Raw genomic sequence first — 19,156 nt, 5'->3', positions numbered from 1 at the left:
ATAACTTTGTTTAAAGATTAAGTCAGGTTTAGATCACAGGCAGGGGTACAAGTTAGGGGAACACATTAATAATGTAGGCTCAAAATGACAAAAGAGTTTTCTTCTTACTGGAAATGTGATTATGGTCTTAACAAGATTCTTTAGCTTATGTGGACAGCAAAGAAAAATAACTCCATTTCAAAATTAGTAAAAAGGGAAGTCATTTAAGTTAGCCTCTGCTGATTTCTTTTATATAAACATATATCCATCTCAGAAAGGTATGATCTCAGAAAGACAACTAAGATTCTAATGAGAAATTCAGCCTCAATGTTTAAAGTTAACTTTACTTGATTTACCAATTAGGATGTGATGATCAGATATGTGCCTGAAAAATGTTAAAGTAATACAAATGTTAGGGATTGGGTTTGACCCACTTCCACAAAGTAGGACAGAAATAATTGTGGGTCCCTTGGCTACAGCGTATAATACATTGAGAGGAAGGAAATGTTCCATGGCTTGCACTTTTTTTAATGTCCCAAAGTGCCCAGCATTGCTAGGAGGAAATTACATGCTACTCAGTAAAAGAATTCATTACCTTAAAACCCACTTCATGGCCGTCCCTTTTTCAAACCCTCCAAAAGGTATGTAAACCTCAGACTCTAGGCAAATCCCACAAGTAGTTGGTAACATAGTGGCCTCTGATGCTAGGAATTTGTTTCGTTGAGGAGCACAGATACATTTATTCTTTCTCTTAGCTCAGTTATACAAGAGACATGAGGGTACCGCTAGAAAGAATAGTTCAAGGCTTTGGTTGGTGAGTAGAAGGCCTGACTCACCAGCCTGCTTCCTCACGCTGAGTAGTCCCTTTGGCGTTTCTGCAGCCTGCCAGCATGGAGCCAGTAAGTAAACTCTCCTCTGCACTGCAAGGCTGAGTTAGAGGACAGGTGCTGCTTTGTGCAGAGGGCAGGAGTGGGAGGTTGCTGCTGGCAAATACTGACTATGACTGAGAAGGTGAGTTTCATTCTAGGAGAGCATTAACAAGCTACTGGGCTACTTATCCAGAGCCTAATTCTCTCATCAGCTTTCTCTGTAACAAAATGAACGTTTCAACCTCCATTTGCCCAATTCTTGGGTCTTATTCCTCAATTCAGGTGGCTCCAAACTCAGAAGGGAAAGAGCAGTGTTCCTTATTATAACCCTGGTTATCCACTCCCATCACCAGAAAAAACAAAACAACAACAACAAAACAAAACGGAAAAAAACCTACAATATCTTTATTTTTTAAAAGAGACAAAGGGTAATTCACTGCTGCTAAACTGAAAGTTCCATGAGAGTAGGGCCCATGGTACACAGCACCTGGCTCAAGTAGGAGCTTAATAGAGCTGCTGAATAAATACATGAATGAGGAAAGGCAAGTTGAAACAATTAGCCCATTGATCACACTTCGGTACTCATTATAACAAGGAAAAAATAATAAGTGATGTCTAGAATTGAAACCTAGTTTTGGAAGTACACTATATTAGATTTCTATGCCCATCATAACAAATTACCCAAAACTGGGTGGCTTAAAATGACAGAAGTTTATTCTCTCTCAGTTTTGGAGGCCAAGGAAGTCCAAAATCAAGGTGCCAGCAGGGCTGTGCACCTTCAGAGGCTCTATAGACAAATCTGTTCCTGCCTTTTCCAGCTTCTGGTGGCTGCGCACAATCCTTGGCTTGTGGACATATCATTCCAACCCTGCCTTCATGGTTACACTGTATCTCCTCTTCTGTGTGTCTGTAATCTCCATCTGGCTTTCTCTTATAAAGATACTTGTGATGGCATTTAGGGTCCACTAAAATAATCTAGCTAATCTCTTTAACTCAAGATCTTTAACCTAATCGTATCTGCAAAGACACTTTTCCCAAAGAAGGTAACAGTTACTGGTTTTAGGAATTAGGATCTGATATCTTTGGGTGGTCATTATTCAGCCTACTACACACACTTTAAGTGTAATTTTTTCAACAATGACTAGATGAGGAAGGTGCTTCCATCAGACAACCACTGAAAACCACCAGAAAACCAAGTTAGGTTAAAGAAACAGAAGAAACAAATGAGTGAGAAAGCTGGGATTTGAATCTAGGGCATTGAATTTCTACATTCCAGGGAGCTACTAAACCTTGCTGCTTCCTCAAAAGGGGAAAATTCACAAATTCATAGAAACTGAAAAATCCAGGTAACATTTGTCTTCAGCAAAGCTTGGGCTAGAGGCTCCAACAATGTCATCAGCACTTGATTTCTCTGCATCATTCAGCTCACTCTCCCGTGTTGATTTTAGACTAGAATTCCCTGTTGTGTTCTCTGGTACCTCTGAGCTCACAACATCCTTGCTGGTTTAAACCCAATCACTCCACCCATCGCTGGGGCCAGGAGAATGAACTCTTCTCACTGACTGGGCCTGAATCACATGCCAAGCCTGGAGCTAGGGGGTGGGGTGACAGCCCTGCTCAAACTGCACAAACTCATAGTGGGAGGGCATTTCTCCAAAGTCAAATCAGAGTGCTGCTACCAGAGGTCAGGTTAAAGGACACCGAGAGGCTGACCAAAAATAACAAATGTCCACTGAAGAAGGTTTTCACTACAAATAGGAAACCATTTCTAGGAAGCAACTTGCTCTCATATTACCTCCTCAGAGAAGTTGGTATTATTTACTTGTACATAAGCTTATGCACAAGTGACCTAGGAAGGACCCTTGCCCACTGGGAAGTATGTCACTAGCCTCCTAACTCTTCTCTGCCTGTGTTCCTTGTCAAATGCAAAGCATGGAACAAATGTACTTAATCAGAAAATCTCTGCAAGTCACTAATCTCGTCTAAGATTTCTGTTCTCTGTAAGTTGTCCTCGGGGCTAGTAAGAGAATTAGTAGAAGGTAGATGGTAAAAAGAATGCCTTTCTATTGTCTCTAAATCCTTTATAATGTTTTAATAATTTTCATATTTAAGATGCTATTAATTTATTAAAAGTTATGAACTTTGTGGCTACTTCAGTGTGGTAAACCATGTTACTACAGAGGCACGGAGTCTCCTGTCTTACTCTAAGTCTCCATCCTGAATATTTCTATTTCAGAGCTCACAAAGTCAGTACAAAAAGAGAAAAAGCATAAATTAGAACAGACTATGTTCAAGACATTGGCTGCTCAGATATATAATTCTTTTCAGTTGCTAATTTTAAGAATTCTGTTGAGGTTCTTTCTTCAATACTACAGACAAGCGAAAGAAAATTCCTGACAAGAAATGGGAAGAAACATAGATATCTAAAGCAGAAAGAAACTAAATAAGAGAAGCAGAGAAGCACTTGCAAAATTCTGTGTGATGATCTCTAAAGACATTATCCCAAATTTATTCCCTCATTTAGAAATCCCTCAATTAGAGTCTGTTTTCATACATGGAGAAAGATAAATATGTTTCAAAGCTTCAAAAATCAAATTATTTTGTAATATCTAATTCAATTTTCTTTTCCACTTCATTAAAAAAAAATCTCTAGCTTCCACGTTTCTTATAAATTGTTAAGGAAGCTGGTCTTAAGCTCCTCCAAATAATTTTGTGAGAATGAGTAAAAAAAATAGTATTAATATATTTGTTAACATCCTAGTATACTTAAAGTCATCAAAATATAAAATAAAAGACTTTATAAACATTGTTAATCTTAAAGCATGAACATTCTTTATCTTAAAGCACTGTTAAAATTCATTATGCCTTCATTTTACATTTAAAGGAATAGATTTGTGATTTGGAACACACACACATACTCCTTTCCAAATTGGCTAAGGAACAATCCAATATCCCCTAAATATATTTGCTTGACCTGAATAGCATGACATCTTATTGAGATTAACTAAAATCTGTTTTCAAATTTAAACAACTCAAATTAGACCTAAGTATTTTTTTTGTTCCCAAGGGAATGCATACGTAGATGAATACTATATAACATATGGTAACTATAAACTAATATTTAATGTACATTAAAAAAAATTGAGTTTTACATGTGATTTCTAATTATCAAGACCCATAAGTTTCTGGCAGCATGAAAATAGAAACTGGTTAAGCAGCACTGTAGAATAGCTATATACTCAGAAAGGAAATCATTTCATATTTTTTTAATTTGCTCTATTAAGAAAAATATGGGCATGTATTACATGCAAGCACAGGGTACATATTTACTAAAGATATTTGATATTATAATTGTTACATTGTATTTTTAAAGTTGATATCCTTGGATTAAATTCAAGGAATGTTTGGCCTATCCTCACATAAGATGTTCAGCTTATCGAAGGTAACGCAACCAAATTTGTCAATGCAGCATGAGCAAAAGGCACATATACCCCACACACAGAACTCACTTTTCTTTCTAATCTCACAAACTTTAATCAAGTTTTGGAATTAATGTGACTGATATCTTAGATCATGCATCCATTCACACTGAAGTGAATATTGGAAATATAAAATAGATCCAAGTTACAGACTTAATATACACTTTTTGAGATAAGAACCTGGAGAAATGAATTGCAATTTTAATTTAAATATAAACTCTGAGATCAGCCCTTCACAGCTGTCTGGTGGGACACATGCAAACTTTCCTAGTAAAATGTCTCTGACTTCAACAGAGCCTATAATAGGATTGTCAGAAGGACCACTGTCCTCCTTGTGCTCCTTTCTCCCACACCCCACCCCCCAAAACCTTGGCCTCGTGATTACAAACTACTAAAGAGAACAACCCCCCAAAAGAAAAGCCCCGCCACCTTTCCCGCCTGGCTGGTGACCTAGGCGGCACAGTGGCTATGGCGTTTGGTCGTTGTTCTACATTTAAGAGGAGCTACATGCGACCGCACAGTTTCCTGCAGTCTTTCCAGGACTCCAGGAGCGGAACCCCGGCAACTTCTGGAAGGACCGAGGCCCAGGTCGCATTGATTGCACTTGTTGGGTGTTGGTGTCGGGTGGCGACCGCCTCTCCCTGCGAGCGCCCCAGACACCCAGAGGTACCCAGAGCCGGTGTGGTCCAGTCAGGCGGGGCCGCCACGACGAAGGGCCACTGAGGATGCTGTGCGCAGGCGGGGGCCGGGCGGGGGCCGGGCGGGGGCCCCCAAGCTTCTTAGGGGAGACGGTGCTGGGATTTGGTCCCGGAGACAGACCATCATTAAGATGGGATTACTCACCTTTTCTAAGAGACCCTGAGAACTAGTCTTCTCACTCTCTTTGCTGTTTACCTTAATCTCCACAGACCCTCCATATTTCCTCCTTCCTTGAATCACACCCAAAACCCTCCACTGTGCCCTAAGAAACATCAGGTCTTTCATCAGCTAAATTGACACTCTAGCTATGTCTCTATATGTTCCCCCATCTTCTGGTTCTTATTTTCCTAAGGGCATAGCTTCTTCAGCAGCTCTCAAGGGGTTACACCGTTTCCACACTCCAAGGATAAAGTCAACTTCCTCCTTGATGTTTATTGACACTTCCCAATCATTTCTCTTTTCTCTTAAAAAAAGGGGGGGGGGAGTGGATTTTATTTTTCACAGCAAACTATCTTTTCATAATCCATTAACTTTCACTCTTTCCCAGATTTTGTTTATCTCACCCTTCTCCTCACTCCTCAGAACTCCAATACTTCCCATCCCATCCTCAAGTGAAGACTTCACTTCTAAATTCACTGAAAAATAGAAGCAACCGCACCACCTAATCTACCAAAAGGCCTGTGTCTGTGCCCATGACCCTGCCTTCCTCTGACAATGGATGAGCTTTCTTTGCTCCTCCTAAGGCCTTCCTCCTCCTTGACTGAAACATGAGTAACATGCTTCACACTTTCCTGATCTCCCTCCTAGCTGCTCTTTCCCACTTTCTTTGCTGGGTATTCCTCTTCTTGCTCCCTAAATATTAGAAACCCCCAAGGACTTAGTCCATGGATTTTTTTCTCTACCTACATTTACTTCTTAGATGATCTAATCTAAGTCTGTGATTGTAAATAAAATCTATACCTCTGCTGTCTGATAGAGTAGCCACTCATCAACTGTAGCGATTGAGCACCTGAAATGTGGCTAGTCCAATTTCTACAATATACACTGGATTTTGGAGACTTAAGATGAAAATAATGTAAAATTTCCCCTTAATAATTTTTATACTAATTATTAAAATAATATTTTAGATATATTAGGTTAAATAAATCTATTATTAAAATTAATTTTACCTGCCTTTTTTTTTAACTTTTTTATGTGGCTACTAGGAAATTTTCAGTTACAACTTTTGTAGCTCTCATTTCTATTGAACATATTTCTATTGGACATTGATCTCTACGTTAAAGACTCCAACCTTTTCTATATGCCCACACTTACATAACAGACTACCTATTAGACATTTTCATTTATGTATGTATGTATTGATAAAAAGAACCTCAACATAATGTGTCTAAATCTCAACTCTGGGTTTCTGCCTATTCCAAAACTGCATCTCTTTATCTGTCTCTCTCTCCCCAATCTGAGGAAATGGCAATTCTTATCTTCCAGTTCATCAGGCCTAAAGCCTAAGAATCACCCTTCCTTGATCTTCCTTGCCCTCACACTCCACCCCCAATCTTTCAGCAAGTACTGACAACTTGCCACCAAAATATTTTTAAGGGAGTATTTTAAGGACTTGAGCTTAGGGAACAGGAATGAACAATGAGGGAAAAAATAAAACAAGAAAGAAGTGAGAAATAATGTAAGAATCCTTTTTGAGTTGACCACCACCACAACAAACTGGTTGCTTAACTATTTGGGACCTTCTGAGAAGCTTTATAGAATGTAACTGAGACCCTTCCGCCCAGGGGAAGAAAGGAGGAAACATTTATCCATCAGCCCTCACCCTCCCTTACTGAGCTGCTCATGTGTCAGAGCTGAGCCCATGCCTGTGGGTGTCCCAAGCCAGGAAGGAGCTGGGGAAGCCCGGAAGGAACCTCACCACAGCAGGGGCAGGAATACGAAGTGAGCCGAGAGGATCTCAAGCTGTATGGACGGTGTTGGCCAAAATGCTCCAGAGGGCAGACTGTGAGCATCTCTTCCCAACTCCAGTGATCAGTGATGTCATTTCAGTAGCTTGAAATTGGCTACATGAGAGTATTTACACTATGGAAATCGGCAAAAACTGCAGATCAGGCTTGCTCCCTCCTCCCACCACAGTCAGTTGTTGGACATGTCCTAGAGCATCACTGACAACAAGGTTCTGCCTTTCAGACAGCTGCAGCTGACCCCTCTCCAGCTCCTTCTCAGGACTGCAGGCACATCTGTTCTTTCTGCTCTTCTTTGAAAGCACATCTGTGCTTCCCTCACTTGGGCCATTGCAAATAGTTTTCCCATGGCCTGGAACTCCAAGCAGGAATTACTCCTCATCTAAGAAATTCTTTCTCATTTCTCACATCTTAGTTCAAATGACACTTCCTCTAGGAAGCTTTTGCTGACCCCCAGACCAGGTCCAATTCATATGTCCTATACTCTCAATCTGTATATAAGTGATGATTTAATTAATATCTGTTTCTTCAGTTAGACTACAAGTTCCATGAGGGATCAAGTCATGACCATTTTTTCTCACTCACCAAGTTTTGTATATTTACGCAATGTCCGAACAAAAGTTTTTCAATAAACATATTAAAAGTACTTTTACCACTCTCCCATGAGTGAAATTGCAATCGTTTTAACAGTGTTGAAAAAGTCTTTATACTTGAAAATGGGGGGAGCCATGTTGAGATCACAAGACATTTTTATGGATGTGCATCACTTCCAGCTCTAATCCACTGAGCCAAATCTCAGTCATATAGCTCCTCCTAACTACAAGGGACATGAGAAATGTATTTTAGCCAAGTACCCAGGAAGAAAAGGATATAATAAGTTTGATGAGCATATAGCCAGTCTCTGCCACAGTCTGCCCTTTTGGACATCAAATATCCATTCTTATACTCTGACACGACACAAAGGAGACAACCCAAAGTTACACCAAGGCACTACATCCAGCTCAGAGCCCAGGATCTCTGGCTGTTTGTAGTCTTTTCCATCAGGCCCAGATGTGGCTCCTTCTGGTCTAATAATAATGTGCACCAAATTCATAAGTTATTTCCACCTTTCTCCAAAAGCACACAACAGCCAGTAGTGGAGCAGGTATAGGATAACCTCAGTAAAAACGCCACTAGTGAAAGGGAAAATGAGAAGATGCATAGCAATTACTAGGCCAAAGAAGTTATGGAATCCTGCTGGGGAGGCACTAAGAAGTCCCCTACGGTGGAGGTGGGGAAATTCTCTGAGTAGACAAGGATTCTGTTCTGAGCGGCACTCCCTTGTTCACTTTTTTATTGGCCCTGGGTCAACTCTGGGAAGATTTTTCCTTGCACCTTGGCCACATCTTGTTATTATCCTACTTGGAGACTGTATAGCCTTTGTGATCCACTTCCAGACAAAGCCAGGTTATTTTACTTTTGAACATTCAATTAAATCAAGGTTCATGGTTTCTTTGGCAACGAAATTCTCTAAAATACTTGGTAGACGTTTTAATCTATTTTCTTCCAATTCTACATGCCAATAACCACATTCAAAGTTCTTTTTTTATACATAGCTTTAAAATATCCTTTGTATCCTCACTTCTTTACCCCCTGCCTTAGTCTCTCAACAGTAAGTGCCTTTAGGTCATCTGAAACAATGAGCTGGGTTGCGAAAAACATACCCTTAATCTGATTTTTGCTACAATGATAAGTCTTAGTAGATATTTGCTCAAAACCAAGGACCCAAATGCTTGGTACCTCTCTATGCTCTTTCATTTCTGATTGCAAACCAGCCAATACTTTTCTTACTTCATCTCTTTTTTTAATAAAAACTTCCCAAAGGCAGCCCAAACCACCAACATATTTTAATAATGCTGTTTCCCAACTTCTTCACCTAGAGCTACAAAGCTCAGTAGATACATGGTTTAGATTCCAGTTTATTGCATACAGAAGGAGCATCTCCAACCCTTTAATTTGCTATATCTGTTTCCACACTGCCACTCAGTACCACTAAGCCAATGAATCCCACAGCCCTTCTCTGTTATGTTCCACCTTATTGTTGACCTAATCTAGATAACTCTACTTCTCAAATATCTCTAAAACCTCTCCCCTCAGTTCTATCCCCAGTGCCACTGCCTTAATTCAAGTCATCCTTTCTCGTGGGAGTTACTGTCTCCTCATTGGTCTCTGTGCCTCCAAAATTCATCATACCTCATCTCTGCTGCCAGTATGTGTTCTAAAATGCAAATGTGACCACTGCAACTTTTCTTTAAAACACCTGGATTACTTTTAGGTTAAAATTCAGTATTCTTCTAGTCTCATCTCTAATTACTCCCCAATCCTAATGTCAGTTATGTAAAATTATTTCAGTTCCGTCAAGTACACTATAATTACTTTCTCAGATATTCATTGTCATGTAGACACTAGACGCTCTGACTAGATAGGACTTTTCTTCCTTCTTGAGTTAACACTTATTCATCCTTCAAAATATACCAGACTTTAAATCTCCTGGGAATCCATCCTTATTCCTAAATCTGAATCAGGTATCTTTCCAATTGATTTCAAAGCAGTAGAGCTTGTTTTTAATATAGTCGGTCACACTGTACTATAATCATCTATTTATCCTCCTTCATCCAACCACACACAAATTATATATAGCAAATTTCAACTTCTTGAGGGCAAGGGGCATATCTTTTATCTCTCTATATCTCACCTAGTAAATAAACGTTGGTTGAACAAATGCATGAACCCCACAGTTTCAGTACAGCAGCGACCCACAACATCATTCTTCAGTCTTCACCTATCTCTCTCTTAGGTGTCAGACCTCCACTTCCAACTTCCTAATGGTTATCTCCATATGTGTGTCTACTTAATAGGTCTAAAACTGAATTTGTTATCTTTTACGCCCCTTTCTTCACCTGCCCTAAATCTGCTTCTCCCTCTGAATTCCTAATTCAGCTTAATGATGTCTGTTGAGCTTCCCAGTCTAGAAACCTGAATATCTTTCTGTAGGAATTATTTGGTCAAACAAATTGGTGATAGCCAGGTTAAAAAACATTAAACAGATTTCTTTTCTGTAGTATTTCTTAGAGTTTTCAATATATTAATGCTCAATATGAATCTCCAAGAAGTAAATGCATTTTTTCAAACTCACCTTACCAAGAACACTTATGTCAAGGTGAATCACTCAGGACTAGTGTTCTGAAAACTACACTTTGAGAAATGCTGCTGGAACATCCCTCCTCCACACTTCGTGCTTCACTACTGCCCTGCTTTAGGCCCCTGCCATCCCTTACATGGACCATCTCTTTCCTGGGCAGCTTCCTTTCTTATCTCTCTGCCACCATTCTCTCCACAGCCTCTACCACCAGTTTTATTTTTCTAAGCAGAAAGAATTGGTCATTCCTCACCCCCATCATCACTGGCTCTCTATTACACATAGGGTCAACTCCTAGGTCTGCTATTATATTCACATCAAAACCTAGCCTCACCCCCTCCCCAATTTCATTTCTTACCGTATCTCTCCTTTCCCAAAACATATCACTTTCTTTTGTCCTTCAGAGCTTTAATATTTTTCTCCCACTGTTCAAAATGGCCTTTCCTGTTACCACCTACCTTTAACAAACTTCTCCTTAAAACCCATTTCTAATGAGATCTCATCTGAGAAAGTTTCATTCTGGCATCTGGTTGGTTACTCCTCAGTGTTTCCATAATGCTTTGTACTGACTCTAGTACAGCAGTTGTCACACTATATGATAAGAAATTACCCAAGTATTTATCCCCACCATTACTCTGAGCCTTTTAAGCTTTGTTTCTCCAACTCCTAACATACTGCCTGGCACAGAGCAGGCACTCATTGAATGAAAAAATTCAAATGAATGAATAACATAATAAGCAATAACAAAATAAGGAAAATGCAGATGAAGTTATGAAAGCTTATAACTAGAAATGTACTTTAAGAGGTCATTCCAGCCAGGAAAACCAGTTAGTCTCAGAAAACAATATAACTTTGCTTAAACAGACCTCCAGGTTCCACCTTACCAAGTTTCTGAAAGAGAATAAACCTTTATCACAATTGGTCTTAAAGGAAACTCTATATCTCCCCAAAATCCCCTTAGGGTTCTGGGGGGACACACTCACAAATAGCTTGCCTACCCTACCTACCCTGCTCAACAACAGAATCCAGAGCCATGAGCTTTTGCATGCTCTAGGAACAGTGTCTGTTGGATGAAGTGGCTAACCCGTTTTGTTCCCCTGCATTCCTCTCTCCCATTAGGATGCCCTCTTCTCAATTTCTGGTGGCTCCCAGAGGTTAGCAGCCCTTTTAATCATGGCTCCCTACCTTTCACTGCTAACGTTTAAAGTGTAGGATTTTGTTTGAACAAGGAAATTCCATTACAAGCACACCATAAGCAAACAGTTTTGCCTGCTGGCTTGCTAAATGTCTTTGCTCCACCAAAAACTTACCTTTCACAATTAGATCTATAGACCCCTTGTATTTATTTTTTACATTGAAAATGTGTGGCTCCTTGAAAGAAGTTCGTGATGGAGCCTCCTCAGAATGTCCACTTTTGGAACAGTCTTTGGGAAAACAAATCATTTTGTATGCTGCCTGAAGTTCTTGGACTGTATCGAGTGTTTCCTTTTTTTTGATCTCCAAAGGTATGAATTTGCTAGATTTCAGTTTCTGATGTTTATTTCTAAAGACATTTATAGAAGTACCTGGAACTTTATTCTAGGAACAAAACAAAAATAAATTTAATAAAATTTAATTTTAATATTAACTGTATAAAAATTATGTAATAAATTTTGTTAATAAATTAATAAAATTATATCCACTAAATATATTTTACAAAGTACCTTACTGTATAAGATTTACTTAAAGCACATGACAATAATCAGATAAAGTAGATGTTATCCTTTATAGTTCTCCAAAAGCCCTTAACAAGCATGAGGGTTACATTCAACTTAAAAAATATATGAATTTTAAAATAATAATTTTTTCCTCAAATGTGATATTTTCTAATACAGCTTTAAAGTCCATTTTAAAATAGAAGTTTTCAAATAGACATATAAGAATTTATTTTCAACCATCTTTGGAGAATCTTCAAATGTCTAAAAAATGCTAACGTCCCCAAAACTCCCTGTTGAACCAGAAATAACTGCTCATACATGGAGGTAGATTCTCAAAAAAAGCATATTACTAATTGGATATGTATTTTAGATCCTTTCAATCACTTAATTGCTTATTAATTTTGACTTTGAGCAACAGAAAAATAATACAGTCCCGGGTCTCTGACAGGCAATTATCCAAACAATTATAATTGTTTTAGTCTAGTAATTCTCTGGCCCACAGATAGAGCTACAGCTCTCCTCCTCCCCACAAGAAAACATTTAGACAGATTCAAGCTGTTGCCAACTCAAGATGACAATAAGGGGACTTCCCTGGTGGTCCAGTGGTAAAGAATTCGCCTTCCAGTGCAGAGGACACGGGTTCAATCCCTGGCTGGGGAACTAAGATCCCACATGCCGCGGGGCAACTAAGCCCGTGCCCCACAACTACTGAACCCGCGCCTCAACTAGAGAGCCTGCGGGCCACAAACTACAGAGCCCATGCGCCCTGGAGCCTGCACACCACAACTAGAGAAGAGAAAACCCGCGTGCCACAGCAAGAGAGAAGCCCGCGCGCTACAAGGAAAGATCCCCCATGCTGAGACTAAGACCTGACACAGCCAAAAATATAATAGAAGATGCCAATAAGGAGGTTTTAGTACACTAGTATTACATTTTACCAAGCAACCAAAGGTAGAATATTATGCTGTTATTATTAGATAAAATTCTAAAAATAGGTCAAGGTTCTAAGTCACAGCTATCTAACTGTGAAGACAGTGAACTTTTCATCTCACATGCCTACTAGTGAAATCAAATACTTTTAATTGATTAGAGGCAAAAGTTAGTTAAGCAAAGTTAACAATGTTGATTACAAGATTAAAACCACCTATGGTCAGTCTCAGCCTAGAGGACCATTCAAAAGAAACACATGTAAAAATTATAATCCTCTTCCCCCTCCCAGTAAGCATGGAAAAATGTTTATTTAAAATTCTGGGTTTTTTTTTTTAAAGTATTCAAAATGGAGAAGAATAGTGTGGCACACAGAAAACCATCCGAAGTCGCCTGCCCTCACCTGTCTCCCCAAAGGCCCACTGTCACAACAGCAGCTACTCCCTAAATTACCCATCTCCTCTGTAGACGCTCTCCTCCAAAATTTCACCCTGTACCCACCCTCCTGCCTCTTTGCCACCCCTTTCCCTTTCATTCCTTCTCACCTTCCAAATCCATGCCATTAAGCAATTATTTATTGAGCCAGATACAAGGCTTACTGCTAGAGATGCAACATTCAAAAAAAGACAGTTACTGCCCTCAAGGAGCTATTAGACTAGTAAACAGTCCTAATACAAAATGATGTGGGAGAAGATACAGGTAAGCATGTCATGCAGGTGGCAGAAGAGAGACGCATCTCACAGTATATTTTCTAGTTTAGCTTTGCCTAACAGTGTTTAGAGAGGGATATTAACTTGAGATATTTAATCCAAAAACTTGTTATAATTCATCAACAGGAAACATTAAAAATTAAATTGAATGTGCAAACTTAAAATATATGTAATTAAATAAGCTGTAGAGCTGAAAAATCTTTTTAAATTTTTAAATGTAAAAATTTTTAAATTTTAAATGTAATCTGAAACCAATTTTTATAGCTAGTAAGGATTTCATTTTCTCTTCTATTCAAAATCTATTAGGGTTCATGCAATCATTTGGATCAATTATTGTAATATATAAAAATTGCTATTAGTTTCCGGAAAAATACAGTGTTAGATAAATGTAAAGCACTAACCTCATTTATTTTCTTATAGTGCTGGGCAATGAGACTTTTTGCTTCTTGAAAAATATCTTGCTTGGGGATCTCTAATATAGGACCTAAAATAGAAACAGAGAAATAGTTTATTTTTTTAAATGTAGTTAATGTACTTTCTTAACCAAAAATGGCAAAACTATGAAATTGAAATTTGGAGAGTTATGAATTTGCAGGATGTTATAAAAAGAAAATTTTATAAGTGGATGTTTTAAGTGAATGCAAAGGAAGTTAATGTAATATTCCTTTAATGTAATATTTTACTTTAAAAAAATTAGCTTACAATGGTCAGAGTGTTAAGTAGATTATCCTAAATTATTAAAGTCCAGGGAGACCAAAGAAAACACACAAAATTGATATCTCCTTTAGTTCTGAAAGTTCTTTAAATACAGAAGACACACCATGATTTGGACACAAAAATTATTAGTAAGTCTATCCGTGTTTTCTATACCTGATGACTAATTAACATGGCTGTACATTTCTTCAAGAATATTTACGTTACAACTTGATAAAATTATAACTGCATAATAAAATTCAAAAGGTTTATTAAGTAGGAATAGCATTGAAATAAAAATATACGTACCTACAAGTGGGTAACACTATAATGATAACTCGTCTCTCATCTGTATTTTCCTAAGATTCTTATTCATTTTACCCAGATCTATGTATAGAATTCTATAGCGTGTACACAGAATACATCATCTTCATTTAGTCTCGTCTAAGATTTCCTACTTATATATTTCCTTTATTATTAGCTGATTCTGACGTTTTTAAGTTTCTTGGCTTTCTCTTCCTAACCTGGACTCAGTAAAATTTAAATATATTACTTATCAAATTAGCTTTTCAGTCTGGCCTGTATGCTCCCCATTTCTATAATTACACCTCCTTTAGTACCCTTGGGATCAAGATTTTCTCTCTCTTCTTTTCACTTACTCAAATTTTAAGTCATTAAAAACTCCATCTTCATGCAAATCAAAACTACAATAAGATACTATCTTAGTCTGCTTGGGTTGGTATAACAAAATATCACAGACTGGGTAGGTTATAAACAACAAAAAATTTATTTATCTCAGTTCTGGAGGCTGGAAGTCTAATATCAAGGTGTCAGCATGGTCGGGTGAGGGCCCTCTTCCTGGTCGTAGATGTCTAGTTGTATCCTCACATAGTGGAGGGGATTAGGAAGGTCTGTGGGGCCTCTTTTACACCAGCACTAATCCCATTTGTGAGGGTTCCACCCTCATGACCTGATCACCTTCCAAAGGCCTCAACCCCTAATACCATCATCACATTGGGCATTAGGATTTCAATATATGAATTTTAGGGGGACACAAACATTCAGACTACAGCAGATACCACCATATGCCCACCAGAATGGCTAAAATTAAAAAGACTGAAAACAGCCAATGTTGGTGAGACAGTGGAGCTACTGGATCCCGCATGTGTCATTGGTGGAAATATAAAATAGGATAACCAGTTTGGAAAAGCTATGGCAATTTCTTATAAAACCTAATATATACCTTCTCCGTGACTGAGCAATCCCACTCCTAGGTTTTTACCAAAGAGAATGAAACATTATACTTACAAAAGACTTGTATAAGAATGCTCACAGCAGGTATATTCATAATAACTCCAAACTGGAAAGAGCTCAGATGGGTATCAACAAGAGAACAGTAAACAAACTGTGATATCCTCATACAATGAAGTACTACTCAGCAACAAAAAAGAATCAGGGGCTTCCCTGGTGGCACAGTGGTTGAGAGTCCGCCTGCCGATGCAGGGGACATGCGTTCATGCCCCGGTCCGGGAAGATCCCACATGCTGCGGAGCGGCTAGGCCCGTGAGCCATGGCCACTGAGCCTGCGTGCCCAGAGCCTGTGCTCCACAACGGGAGAGGCCACAACAGTGAGAGGCCCGCATACCGCAAAAAAAAGAATCAAACTACTGACATACACGACAACATGAATGAATCTCAAAAACATTATGTCAAGTAAGCATCCTTACACAAAAAAGCAATGGTTCCACTTATGTTCTAGTGTAAATAAAGCTAATATATAGGAGAAAAAAAGCCAGAACAGTGATCTTCATGGACTGACTGAGAAGGGACATGAAGGAAATTTCTGGGGGAGATGACAATGTTCTATGTCTTGATACACAGTAGATTACACAGGTATATTATCATAACTCAATGAATATACACCTAAGATTTCATTGTAGTACACTGTACATCAAAAAAGAAAAACTATAAACAAATACTGAATTCTGACTAATGATATGTATGTTGATTGATGGATGAATATGCGATAAATCAAATTCAGTAAAATATTAATGGTGAGCACCGGGTTGTAGATATTTGGGTGTTGATTCAAAATTCTTTCAAGCTTGCTGTATGTTTGAAAATTCATAATGAAACATTGAGGCAAACTCTTCATTCCTTCACAAAATTCCCCCTTGTTTTTCACCATGTAGACTAGTGGGCAACAGGCCACTGTTACTTTGGGGCAATGACATCCTGAGGACTGAACCTGGGGGAGACCCTAGCAATGAATGGAACAACTGGGCTCTAACCCATCTTAAAAGTGCTGGGTTAGGAGAGCAAGCATCTACTAAGCTGTCTCATCACTGGGATGAGATTGTCACTCTGCAGTTATTCTAGAAAGAGCATCTCCTCTTGCTCTCTTTCTTCTCCCTTCCTTCCACTTGTACCTATGGACAGTGCTGTAAAGTCATTACCAAAATCGAATCTCCCTGTTCTCCCACATTTGCCACTGTATCTGCCCACATTCAGGGCTGTCTACATACTTCTAAGGACAATGATTGATGGATTTTTTTTTTCTTATTTCCAAAAGTAGTTGTCAAGACTTCACACACACGCTTCTGAAAAAGTGTACATATTCTTTGAATACATCAGAGCACAAAACCACATGTGAGTCATAAAATGGTTCATACAAAGTTTACCATTCAAAGCCATAAGATGCACTGTCCTCACATGGAAGAGACAGAAGTTCAGGGATTTAAACTATCTCTTTCACCAAGTTTCAACTAAAATCTACATCTACTTCGAGGGGGCTTCTAACCAGACCACTTAGTTCCCAGAGGAAAGGCAGTGAGGTATTCCAAGGTGTGGCTCCACACACTGTCCTCTTTTTTTCTCCTCCCATGACAATCTTTCCCCCTTTATTTCTCTTCTTCTGACTAATCAAACCTCCCTTACAATTACTTATAATTACAATATTGCCATGTGTTATACACATGACAAACAATATCATTTATTAATATATGAAATGATTAAGTCATTAGGTTTTGGTGAAAATGTACCTTCACAAAAGCCATTGCATCTTCATTCCAAGCAAGACCTTAGAGATAATCTAGTCTTCATTTGCAGGGAAAGCTCTGAGACACAGGGAGCCCAAGTGCCTTCTAAAGTCAGCCGGGCTGGGAACCCACAAGGTGCTGGTCTTCTGAGTTGCTTGCTGTTTTTTGTTTTTTGTTTTTAACACATCTGCTGCTTTTCCTAATGTCATGCACTCCTTGTGAGTTCTGGAGGCTCCTTTGAGGTTTGACTGGTCACCCTAGTGGAGTACTCCTATTTCACTGACATTTCCTACTGCGGACTGAATATATGTGTCTGCCCAAAATTCATATGTTGAAACCTAATGCCCAATGTGATGGTATTAAGAGGTGGGGCCTTTGGTACGTGATCAGGCCATGAGGGTGGAGCCTCATGATTGAGATTAGTGCCCTTATAAAAGAGACCCCAGAGAGCTAGATAGTCCCTTCTACCATGTGAGCCTATTAGTGAGGAGGCAGGCCTTCACCAGTCAATAAATCTGCTGATGCCATGATCTTGGACTTCCCAGCCTCCAGAACTATGAGAAATAAATTTCTGTTGTTTATAAGCCACCCACATTATGACATTTTGTTATGGCATCCTGAATGGACTAAGACACCTTCATTTCAAGCCAGCAATCCTTTGCCCCATTATAATGTAATGTGTTGATGGAGCCATTCTGATTTTCCCCTTCCTAACCAAAAAATTAGCCTTTGACAGAGGAGTTTAAATTCCCAAGGTAACATCTTCTTTCTAGCTGGGCTCTTCGTTGACCAGTGTGCCTGATATTCACCATCCTCAAGAACAAGGCCTGAAATTTTCTTAAAAGGGCAGAGAAAGGCAGCCAGCACCAGAAGAGAATGATTTCACACAGACCTAGAAATGGTTCCACTGAAGACATGGACGCATAGACACCAAGTCAGCAGTCATGAGCCCTCACTGTCATTTAAGATACTGAGGCAGCTGTTCTGATTTTCTCTCATAACTAAAAATTAGCCTTGGAACCAAAGAGTTAAATTTTCAAGGTATCACAGATAACTCATATCTCAATGCCTTCGAAAAGGCAAAGACAGGGTGTGTTCTTTATTTTTATAATATCCAAGGATATGTATATATTCAACAAATGAACTCTAAAATTACAAGAAATTAAACAACTTTGATGTTAAAAATTCATCCAGTTAATAATGTTTGAGGCTTCTGTTTCTTTGTTCACAACAGGGTAAGTATGTAAGCATGCAGCTTTTATATGTTCAAGTGCAAATTATAACTTCAGTTATTAAGAAGTCATCAAGGTCTCCTCCTTCTCTGTTAAAAAATCTATAATTAAGGTTTTGTTTATTTGCAAATACATATCCACAGCATATAAAATGATTTTTAAGAGCTCTCATTCCTGAGTCATACTGTTTAGCTCTGAATTCCAATTTGTTCATGAACCATATTTTATTGTCCTTAAGCCTTCATTTTCTCATTTGTAAAATGAAGATGATAATAATAATATATCTTGCACAGAACTGTCTTGAGGGTTACATTGGACTTGGTTACAAAGCACTTAGCACAGAGCCTGGCACATAATAAGCTTTCAATAAATGTGAGCAATTATTATTACTGTAGTTACAGCTGTATTACTATCATTGGGCTAAACATCTACCCAACAGTGTTTATATAATTAATTTCATTAATCAATCCTCATTTCTTCAATAGCACAAAGATAAATTTCAACTTTCTAAATTAGTTTGAAAGAATCTGGTCTTATTATAGTTCTTTATACTCAAGACTAATTAACTAATAGGTTTGCAAATAATAAAATCTCTTCATATTTTGGATTCTTCAAGTTGCTAAATCCCCAAAATGCAATAAAAAATCATTATAAGCAATAACAAATATTTTATGATAAAGTTCATGAAGAG

At 38.5% G+C, this 19,156-nt stretch overlaps 1 protein-coding gene across 1 annotated transcript in view; it reads right to left on the bottom strand.

The window, feature by feature from the left end:
- Window positions 1-19,156, bottom strand: part of IQCM (IQ motif containing M) — a gene marked incomplete at both ends in the record, with an annotated part of 428,042 nt that overhangs the window by 350,345 nt on the left and 58,541 nt on the right. The window contains 4 exons of the mRNA XM_082611212.1: window positions 4,835-5,121; window positions 7,108-7,342; window positions 11,479-11,746; window positions 13,904-13,986. Coding sequence (XP_082467338.1) covers window positions 4,835-5,121; window positions 7,108-7,342; window positions 11,479-11,746; window positions 13,904-13,986 — 873 coding nt within the window. The remainder of the gene's footprint in view (window positions 1-4,834; window positions 5,122-7,107; window positions 7,343-11,478; window positions 11,747-13,903; window positions 13,987-19,156) is intronic.

The sequence above is a fragment of the Mesoplodon mirus genome, assembly GCF_964341445.2.
Source record: "Mesoplodon mirus genome assembly, chromosome: 2".
Taxonomy (NCBI): domain Eukaryota; kingdom Metazoa; phylum Chordata; class Mammalia; order Artiodactyla; family Ziphiidae; genus Mesoplodon; species Mesoplodon mirus.
This window is presented reverse-complemented; position numbering and strand designations above follow the sequence as displayed.